The sequence below is a fragment of the Schistocerca piceifrons genome, chromosome 3 (assembly GCF_021461385.2).
Source record: "Schistocerca piceifrons isolate TAMUIC-IGC-003096 chromosome 3, iqSchPice1.1, whole genome shotgun sequence".
Classification (NCBI taxonomy): Eukaryota; Metazoa; Arthropoda; class Insecta; order Orthoptera; family Acrididae; genus Schistocerca; species Schistocerca piceifrons.
This window is the reverse complement of record NC_060140.1, coordinates 619,590,719-619,601,669: the sequence shown is the minus strand read 5'-3', so window position 1 is coordinate 619,601,669 and position 10,951 is coordinate 619,590,719. Positions and strand designations below refer to the sequence as shown.

Here is a 10,951-nt window from a genome sequence, read left to right as displayed (position 1 = left end):
CTCTCGCCCACAATGTCATACTACAGAAATGAGATACGGAATTAAAGGACTGGCCTCAGATGATACCGGTAGTTAGACCTAGAAGCTCTGTACGTGGCACGAGTATTGCTTGTCTAGCTGTTAGAGCGTTCGTGTGACAGATTATATCCCTGCAATACGAATGTGAAACATTTTGACATTTTAATACTTTAGTAGAGCTATGGACTGTTTCTTTGAAGTGAAATCTAAAAATACATACAATATCCAGAGATCAGCATTTATTGTAAGCAATGGCCATACAAAGCATAAAATTCAGAGGACATATCCAACCAAAGGAACATCGTTGAAGTTATAAGCTAAGTGTAGTATCCACGAAATCTGAGGGTCAGAAAACACGCTTTTTAGCTAGTCAACAAGCAACAAATGAAAATGTTTCCCTAAGGTGAGACTCAACAGCGGTAAAGTATTTTATAAAATCCATTTTAACCATCAACTGTTTATTTGTCCCATTACTCATCTACCGGTTTCGATTATTAACCATCATCCATGGTATAGGGTACAACAGAGTAGGTAAAAGCATCCAATATTCCCTCTTTCTTTGAAGCTGAACAATATCGAAATTATCCAGTGAAATTGTAGAAACACCTAAGACAAATTATTTCAGGTGTTTGTACAATTTCACTGGATAATTTCAATATTGTTCAGCTTCAAAGGAATATGGGATCCTTTTAAGTAATCTGTTGTAACCTACATTCTGGAGGATGGTTGATAACCGAAACCGGTAGATGACTGATGGGACAAAAACAACTGATGGTTAAAATGCAACCATAAAGCAGATCGCAGGCGGAACACTAAAAATAAAGGTTTGATTTTACTTTCCGAGACTGGTATGTAGTTTCTGTCACAATTTTGATTTTCCTGTCCTTTGATCTAAAATTTATTTCTCTTTCGAAGAAAAAAATCATAAATTATCAGCGGTTTGTTACAATCACAGTTTCATCACAGGTGTTCCATGCCGTCTTTCTCAGAAAGGAAGTGAGTTCCAAAAGTCGATCCGCTTCTGTGAGAGCCCCTTCTTTACTTCCAACTTCTCACCAATGTCCAGAAACTCCAGCTCATCGTCCGACGTTACTCTTGGCCAATCCAGCGGCGCGTCATTCGGTGTTGGATTTCTGCAAAATATAAAATAATGCAGCGAGGAAATTACTGAATTTCTAATACAGTGTGCATAGAAACAAGATACTTTCTTTTTTCAATTCATTCAGTGTTGGCGGTTGTCTCGTGTCTATTGTTCGTAAAATATTTGGATTAGCAAAACCTTCTTCACACAGTTGAATACATTCTCTACTGCATAATACACTGGAAGCCTGCGGGTTCCTTATCATGTGTATTTTAGTGGAGGTTACATGTTCATTGCCGGTCGGAGTGGCCGAGCGGTTCTAGGCGCTACAGTCTGGAACCGCGTGAACGCTACGGTCGCAGGTTCAAATCCTGCCTCGGGCATGGATGTGTGTGATGTCCTTAGGTTAGTTAGGTGTAAGTAGTTCAAGGTTCTAGGGGACTGATGACCTCAGCAGTTAAGTCCCATAGTGCTCAGAACCATTACATGTTCATTCTAGTACCGATTTGCTCCATCCAGACACAAAGTATACACTGATCAGCCAGGACGCTGTGACCACGTACCCAATAGCCTGTATGTCCACCTTCGGCAGTGATAACATCGGCGATGCATCGCGGCGTGTAAGCAGTGAGGTCTTGGTAGGTCGCTGGAGGGTGTTGGTACGACATCTGCGCGCACAAGCCACCAAATTCCTACGAATTGCGGGGAGAGGAGCGATGAGCTCTGACAACATGTTGAATTACATCTCAGATGTGTTCGATCGGGTCCAGATCTGACGAGTTGGGGGACGTCAGCACATCAACTGGAACTCGCCACTGTGTTCCTCGCACACTCCTGGCTTTGTGACATGACGCATTGTCTTCCTGAAAAATGTCACTGCCGCCGGAAAACATTATCGTCGTGAAGGGGTGTATGTAGTCCGCAACCAGAGTACGATACTTCTCGGCCGTCATGGTGGCTGACAAGATCTTCACTGGACCTAAGGAAGCCCACACGAATGTTCCCCAGAGCATAGTTGAGCCGCCGCCAGCTTGTCTACGTCCCGCAGCGCAAGTCCCAAGAAGCTGTTTCCCTGGAAGACGACGGATTCGCGCCCTGCCTTCGGGATGATGGAGAACGTATCGAGATTTGTGAGACCTTGCAACGCTCTGCCACTGCGCCAAAGTCCACTGCCGATGATGACATGCCCATTTCAGTCGTAGTTCCGGAAGTGGTGGTGTTAACACTGACATATGCATGGGTCATCGTACGCGGAGGCTCGCTGATAGAAGTGTTCTGTGCACTTTGTGTTCAGACGCGCTTGCACTCAGCCCAGCATCAAAGTCTGATGTTAGTTCCGCAGAGTTCGCCTTCCGTCCTGCTTTACCAGCCTGCCCAGCCTACGACGTCCGACATTTGCATCGAGAGGTGGTCGCCCCACCTCAGGACGTCTGGACGTCGTTTCACCACGTGTTGAAGACACTCGCCACAGTACTCCTCGAACACCCAGTAAGTTTTGCAGTTACCGAAATGCTCGTGCCGAGCCTCCGGGCCATCATAATCTACCCTCGGTCAAACTACGATACATTGCGCGCCTTCCCCATTCTACACAAGGACAGCATGCTTACTGACACCACATCCACCGTGCGTGTGTCTGAGTAGCTGTCTTTCCTCGTCAGATGACGCCTGGATGGTTTTCTGTGGATTGTAGGTTAGTGGTCATAATATGCTGCCTGATCAGTGTACATGTGCACACCGTGCTTAATATGATTTCATTTGATTTATCAGAATCGTATTCTAACTATACAGCACTAGATGCATATAGAGACTGTGTGGCTGCCTCGAACAAATCGGCACTAGAAATTCCACTAAAATACGCATGATGAAGCCGCTCGCTACGAAATGCATTGTGCAGTAAATTATAAATGAAAGCGATTGGAGGAGGGTTTCTTAACCGAAATATTCAAACATAAATTATGTCACAGAAAACCTTAAACGATTTATAAATGACATAAAGTGGAGGTAAGATCGCTGTTGTGCGTGATATTAAAGAAGGAGAAATGAAATTGACGATGAGATATAGATTCTACCAAAGATGTTCATATTACTACATTATTAATAAAGGATAAATATGCGGAATAAGCTCACTTAGAAACGATGACACTTTAAAGTGATAGTTGTTATCAATTCTGTACTTTTAAGAGTTCATCAAAAACAGAATCAGAGAAATCTACCTGGAATTTTGGAGGACTTCAGCTCTCGGTAGATGACGGCACCGATCGCTCGAGGTTTGAACTACACGAGTCACCGAAAGTTAGGCGGATCCGTAATTGCTCGAAAGCAGTCAATCCCTTACAGAGATTCGTCGAAGACAGGTCCAAGGCATGCACTTCTCGCTAGGTGTGGGCCAAAGTTTGCTCAGCAGAGATTTGGTCAAATGAACTGTGACAACACATGAACCTACAGGTATGTGGGGTGTTCCTCAAGACATTCTGACACATTTAGGGAGTGATGGATGGGTGCAATATGTTGTTGAAGATACAGATGCACATGGGACTGGGAAGCGTGACGTGCTGTAGCAGAACAAATGACCGTAGGGTAATACGTCCTGTAAAGGTGTGATTCCGATGTGGCGACTGGTGCGACATACGCGAGGCATTGGAATACCACCTTCATACGTTCGGTGAGATGATGACAGACGTATCAACGGGTAAATCAACATAACTACCCTCATGAAAGGTGTGCTGTTGACATGCAGAATACATCGGCTCATGATTTTTCAGACGAATCGTACCTTGCCGTAAGTACGTACCAGCATCTATATACACATATTTCTGAAAGATACTGCGAAATGAATGGCAGAGGATACAAACCATTGCAAAAAAAAGAAAGAAAAAAAAAGGTTCAAATGGTTCTGAGCACTATGGGACCTAACTTCTGAGGTCATCAGTCCTCTAGAACTAAGAACTACTTAAACCTAACTAACCTAATGACATCACAAACATCCATGCCAGAGGCAGGATTCGAACCTGCGACCGTAGCGGTCGCGCGGTTCCAGGCTGTAGCGCCCAGAACCGCTCGGCCACTCCGGCCGGCTAACCATTGCACTAAATATTAAGGTTTATCCCTTCTCATTTAGGTTTGTAGCGCGGGAAGAATGATTGTTTACATGTTTATGAGCGCTACGGGAGCGAGACTTAGGAGGATTAAGTATACTTTTCGATTTCCGGCTTGATATTGGTTCTTCAAATACGGCAAGTAGGGTTTCGCTGGATATTTAGCTACTACCTTCTAGGGTTTGCCAGATCATGTTCTCCCAGCATTTCCGTGATGCTCTGCCATGGATCAAACAATATTATGCTGCCTTTCGTTGTATGTATTCAATATCCTCTGCTAGTTCTGTTTGGTATGAGTCCCACACACTTCAGTACTAGAAATATTCTAGGATGGGTCGTAGAAGAGTTTTTTCAAGAAATTTCCTTTACACAAAATTATCCACTGTCCGGCCAAGAAATTGAGCAAGGTCATCCTGGGGGCACCATCCTACACACGCGCCCCTCCCTCACTCCTTCCTCCATTGACAGCTTTGCTGCCTCTGGATAACGGGTCCCTGGCTTCGATTCCCCGCCTGGTTGGAGGATTTAATCTGCCCGGGGATTCAGTGTTTGTGTTGTCCTCATCATTCCATCATCATCATCATCATCATCATTCGTGACTAGATTGGACTGTGTAAAAGTTGGGCTTTGTACGGGCACTGATGACTGCGCAGTTGAGCGCCCCATAAAACCAAACGTCATCATTATCGTCATCATCCTTTCTTGACCATTAAGGTAGAAAATACCGCTCCCCCTCCACATCCATTAACTAGAGCAGTTGATTGATCGATGGCAGTTTTGTGCTGCACATCATAGGGAGAGGAACAGATTTGTTTGGAATCCAAAAATTAAATTTATTATTATTCCAATTGCCTGAGTTTCGTCCTACTACTCTCGACGTCACATGAATCGATGTCGTGTTGCGTCACATCGACATCATGTCACATCAACATCATGATGCTCTCGGCATAATGGTGGCACGTATTACGAGATATGACACTCTGACGTTATTTATTAATTACGTCACGGCATATTATGTAAAATGGCTGCATACATTAACGTAATATGTGATGTGGTGCGCTTTGACAATGCAGCGAATACCTAAATTAATGACGTCAAGGCGTATTATGCTAAACAGTTGCAAATATTAATGTAATTTATGGTGTAAGACAATGTGACTATGCAGTGTGAGGCTAAATTACTATCTTGCTGTGACTTGCTGTGTTAAGAAGTTCGTAACTGCCTGCCGCATATCCTCGTCTGACAGGAATCATCAACCACTCAAGGCCTCCTTTAAGCAACGGAAGGCATGATAATCGCACAGGGAGCGCGATGTGGGGACCTGTATTGTCATGAAGACCACAACGGAACTTGGTGCTACATTCTGCAACTGATAGACATTATTCATTCGCCAATGGAGATAGATGCCTACCGATATTTGTCCTTGGCCAACCAAGAGTAGAAAAATGTTACGTTGGTCCCTTTTGGACGCATTTGATCATAATGTCGCCGTGGTTCACTTTTCCACTTTTGCCGCACTCACGTTGGAAAGGCAAGATTCCCACACTAATCCCTTCCCTACTTGTCAGTGCTTAAATACCCACTTTGGAGGCACGCGACTTTGCATACGCGTTGCAGTAACGCCCTCAAAGGGAACCTTTTTTAGCGCCCCTTACAATAAAACGTATGATGTAAAACACTGGTGTGACGTCGTAGGAAAACTCCATGTGCTCTGCAGCTTTACCGATTCCCAAGACTTTCAACCAAAACGCCCATATATACGATGTTTACAATGATTAGCACACTCAGATGTTGTTCCTAGCTAGGCATACGTGACAAGGCTTGAACGTATTTTATTTTTGACTTGACCACAGCTGCTCTAAATTCTGCCATTACTTTCTCGCAATGTAAATTACGATTTCCCAAAATTTCATTCTGGTGACACCGTTAGTAGGCGTCGAAACCTAGGTAAACTGTGCCAAACAGTTATTTGACACCAGTTGGATGTATAATTCCTATGTTTGAGAAACTCACAGTGCTACAAATATGCACATAACCACGTGGCCGAAGCCTAAATAAATCGAACAACTAACACGACGCCCGTGCCCTATCCTTTCCAAGCAATTGTGGGAAAATTTCCAATATTTAAACAACGTTTGTGTAAACATTTCTGACACGACCGACCAGATTCCTGTCAGAAAAGACACTGCTACTAAATCAAGCATTCAGGGAGTGACATACAGTCCACGTTAATAACGCCAAACCCGTCGTAAACCGCCGGCGTTCGCTAACGGAAGTCAGTTGACCGCTCTGCAGATAAGCGTTGCTAACAGTTTAAGTGCCAAGCGCTGCTCTACCCTCCCCTCTTTCTCTTTGTGGCAATAAGAAATTAACTTTTCCTACTCCCAAGCCATCCCGCTTTTAATACTAGAGCTCATTTGTGGACGACGTAACCTTTGGCAGGCAGATGAAAATACAAAAGACAATATTTAAACAAATAAACTGTTGGTACACCCCTATATTAACAGTGTGTGGCCTCGCCTTAAGACTCCTAAATAACTATGGTAAAATCTGAGTACGTAAACTTACTATAGCTCATTATTATAACAAAATACGTCGATTCTGCAGTGAAGTGTTCAAGAAAAAACACATTCCTCATCGTACGTTCCGTAAGCACACAACGGCGGAGATGTCATCTCTCAGTTACTAATAACAGTTCTATCGATTTCCCTCAAGATTCCAAAGACGCATACGGGAATACCGACCCGAACAATTAGTACATAGACTAACAGCAACTTGCAGACAACTCAGGCACCTAGCTGCCAGTAACCGTCGGAGAAAGAAGTCCTACACCCCCGTGACAGTTTAGACTCCCCAACATTGGATAGGATTGGTCCAGGAAGATACTTCCACTGACTTTAGTAGGCGTTCCCACTCTCAGCAGTTGCCTGTTCTCAGATGCCACAAATTGCCAACCTTCTCTTCCCCATGGCTTTGGCTGAGGTTCCCACCCACGCTGCCGGCCGGAGTGGCCGTGCGGTTATAGGCGCTACAGTCTGGAACCGTGTGACCGCTACGGTCGCAGGTTCGAATCCTGCCTCGGGCATGGATGTGTGTGATGTCCTTACGTTAGTTAGGTTTAAGTAGTTCTAAGTTCTAAGGGACTGATGACCACAGTAGTTAAGTCCCATAGTGCTCAGAGCCATTTGAACCATTTTTGAACCATCCGCGCTGCCCTCGGTCTGCGTCGGCCCCTTCTCCCTGGCAGAGACCAGTTAAACAAACACTGCGGCAAATTTTGTTCTTCCATCCGTCGGACGCGTCCATACCATCTCAGCGCTGGAGTATCAGTCGTATGTTTGACTGATTCCAACACATCCATCTCCATTCTTGCATATTTATTCCTCACTCTATCACAAGCATCAGTCTGTGATCTTGCAAATCAGTTTTCATCCATCCTGAAACTTTTTGAACAATGGATTTTTCCACCATACAATGATAATCACGTAATACTTCACATCGTATCCTTAGAATAACTACTCTTTTGATTGGGAAATGGTTATATGTTGCATCCTTGACCGAAGCACTTGTAAATCCGTATTATTTCCCAAAAATATCGTATGCAAGTTATAAATACTCTGAGTTATGTATTAGATCAACCTAGACGGATAGACAGATGCCTTCGGTGGTTTTGTTACCAGTGGCTTAGCGTAGGAAGACGGGGAACATACTTTTATGTGTATCAGGTGAACTATCTTTATACATAACCATTCCTGTCTTCACATTCCACGTTTGCTTTCCCACTACCACAGTAGAATGATCACCTTAAAACGTTGTACAGCACGATTCATAGCGTATGTGACAACAGGTGGAGGGTTAAGGGTGGGGGTTGGGGGCTGCGCTAACAGTTCGTATGTTCCGAACTGGGAGTCGCGACTCGGCCGTTCGACGGTTGTGTTACCGGGCCAGTTTGGGCTATAATTCCCCGTAGCGCGCGACGAACAGATATACCAGGACGGTCGCGTGCCGTCTGTTCATATTTGAACGTTGTTGCTCCAATTTTTAAGAAAACCAGCCATCTTGAGCGATTTTAATATTAATGAAACATATCACAGCAGTAACGTTTAGCTCCCTCCCCTCGATAGTCATTCTTGTAGGCGTGCAGGCGTGACATCACTTTTGTTTTGTGTATATGCGGTATCTTTTCTTTCGGATATGTCCGAAAGAACAGACACCACATATATATAAGGCGATGACGGCCAATGATCCCTTCAGTGCAGATGCACACCAAGTAGGAATCGGCGAGTTGCCTTGAGTAATGAGGCTAATGAACAGGGGCAGTGGGTCAGAAATTAGTGGTATAAGTTGAGAATTTGAGTGTGATGGGGGGCATGCTAGGCTTGTCCGTGCAGTTGTTGTGACCACTGTGTCCGAATGGCGAAGCAGTCAGCACGTCTGCAACATTAGCAGAAGACGCAGATTCGATTCCTGGTCTGGCACGAAGTTTCGACTTGCCCCACTGGTATAAATCAATTTCCTCCGCCAGCTAATGCTTTCAATTCCTTTGTGTCTTGGTCGGTGTCGTCTGTTCGTTGGGAAAAATTAACTTTGATACTCAAATTGAATTATTTAAATGAGGAACTTTTTAATTACTCAACTGAAAGGTCCGTGTTCAGTATCAGTCATCTCACCAGTATCTTGAATAGGCAATCGGATTTTGTGAATTAATTTTATATTATTCTCTTTCTTTTGTGCCAATGGGAAGGGCAGTATGCGTGGCTTCGCCACGTGTTGTGTCTGCCCACAAAATGTCAAATTCTAAGAAGATCTCATAAGAAAATTCCAGCACTGAGTTTGAAATGTTATTGAATAACGAGGACAAAAGTGACACAGGTCCACAAAATATAAGATATAACATGGCTCGGAGTATTGTTATGGCTGATGACAATGCAAACGTGAATTAAAAAGAGATGATGTCTCTTGTCGTTGGTTCTTGCGCAAACTAATCGTTGAAGGAAAGAGAAAGAAACTAGTGTTTGTCAGTGCCAAAATTTGAGAAGCGTTTCTTAATCTATCGAGTCATGACTGTACAGTTTATGTGCTCCAGTGTACCTAATTTCAACGTCTTACAAATGCAGTGTTTTTACTGACGCCCACTCTCTGTGTATTGGGGGCATTAAATCCTAACGTATGATTTTCATTTTCATGGGTCAGATTCCTGTTATATTTGGCAGAACTGTTTAATTATCGAGATAGTATTGTCTATCAGTTACAGGTTCTCTTTTTCTTTCTTTCCTCTTCAGATGACTGCATACGTACCCTGTTCTAGCGAAGTCTGTCCAGAGTTTAGTCATCATCTTCACGACTTGAGTATCCTTTGCTGGCAGCTCTCCAGATGTTGAAATGTAGGGGTTCTTTGAAAATAAGTATAAGAGTTCGTCTCCATGTGCGGCACCTGAAATATAGTATGCTATAAGCTTTACACCGTCTTCCTTTTTACGATGTATGAGTTTTCTGTTATAGATATAAAAAACGAAATGTGGAAGTAGCATCAAACGGCGAATCTTACGGACAAAAATGGAAGAGGTTACTGAACCAGCAACATGTTGGCTCCGACGGGATCCTGAATGAAACCAAACTCCTCTCAGAAAAAAAAAAGTTTTGCATTACTTATTGAATACCGCTCGTAATATTGCGTAACGATGGTGTAACAGAGTGAATAGCAACGGACATCAGGATACACAAACAAGAGCCGGAATATATTTGTGCACACGGATATTTTTACTCAGTGTTTGAAGATAATTCTTACAACAAAGGACTAAAGTTGCCGTTATCGCGACAAAATTGTATATCTTAAGACGCTAAAACAAAAACCACGGGAATAATGCCGGCGACTGTTATGGCACAGTCGTTAATGAAAGAAATAGGTATGTAACAATGAATAATGAAACCTGTTCAAGCTCTGCCGCCAGGTATCTCAGATAAGAAACTTGTAATTGCTGATTCTATCAAGAACGTATAGAAAAATAACGTGACACAATCACAAATATTTTGTGTCCAGAGTAGCACTATTTTCTTTTTAATGGGCTCGCAGTTGTGGAACGCGATTATTGTCAGGCTTTTACGGCAGAAAATAGAGGCGTAGTGTGTGAAACGACAAATCAAAATGATCTAGGTCCTGTATTCGATACCAGACACTAATTAGATATGGGAAAATATCATCAGCAATGGTGGTAGCGAACATGCAGTTTGGAAACTTTTCATTTTTGCAAAATCCGTTGTTAAAGAGGGCGGAGAAATGGAGCCTCAGGGCATCCTCTCGCCCTTGGGGTGAGGAACGGCCTTTTCAGTGATAAGAACCAAATATGACCGATGGAATGAGAGCGCAAACACCAAAGGAAACTACTGCATTAAGACGCAGAATGTGTACAAAGAAGCATTGCCTGCAATTGAAACTGTCGTGGCGATATTTCCTTGGGAATAAATTCTGATGTCCAGAAGTTGACTCCCAAGGAGGGGATGGTCACGAGAAGAAGATTTAGAAACCAACGAAACGGTAACACTCTGCGGGTGTAAGAGGCTTGAAGCTTATAAGAAAGCTAGAAAATCAGAGATGGCAGATGCAATAGCTCAGTTTATTGTAAAAGCATTGGTTCAGTTTCCACATTCTATAACAGCAAATAAGGAATGAGTTATGTGATGTAGAAACTCAACTAAAATAATTCCGCCCGGACAGGCTATGAAGGCCCAACGTTACTGATCGGCCGCCTTGTCATCT

At 43.4% G+C, this 10,951-nt stretch overlaps 1 protein-coding gene across 2 annotated transcripts in view; it reads right to left on the bottom strand.

Annotated features, from left to right (window-relative positions):
* Positions 1–242: 242 nt before the first annotated feature.
* LOC124788096 (venom carboxylesterase-6-like) overlaps positions 243–10,951 on the bottom strand; it is a 113,949-nt gene continuing 103,240 nt past the window's right edge. Inside the window, exons 9-10 of one of the 2 annotated variants that reach the window (XM_047255207.1) lie at positions 9,493–9,628; positions 243–1,151 (exon numbers count right to left, since the gene is read on the bottom strand). In XM_047255207.1, coding sequence (XP_047111163.1) covers positions 1,004–1,151; positions 9,493–9,628 — 284 coding nt within the window. In that variant the 3' untranslated portion in view covers positions 243–1,003. The remainder of the gene's footprint in view (positions 1,152–9,492; positions 9,629–10,951) is intronic. The other variant, XM_047255208.1, reaches the window with a different exon arrangement.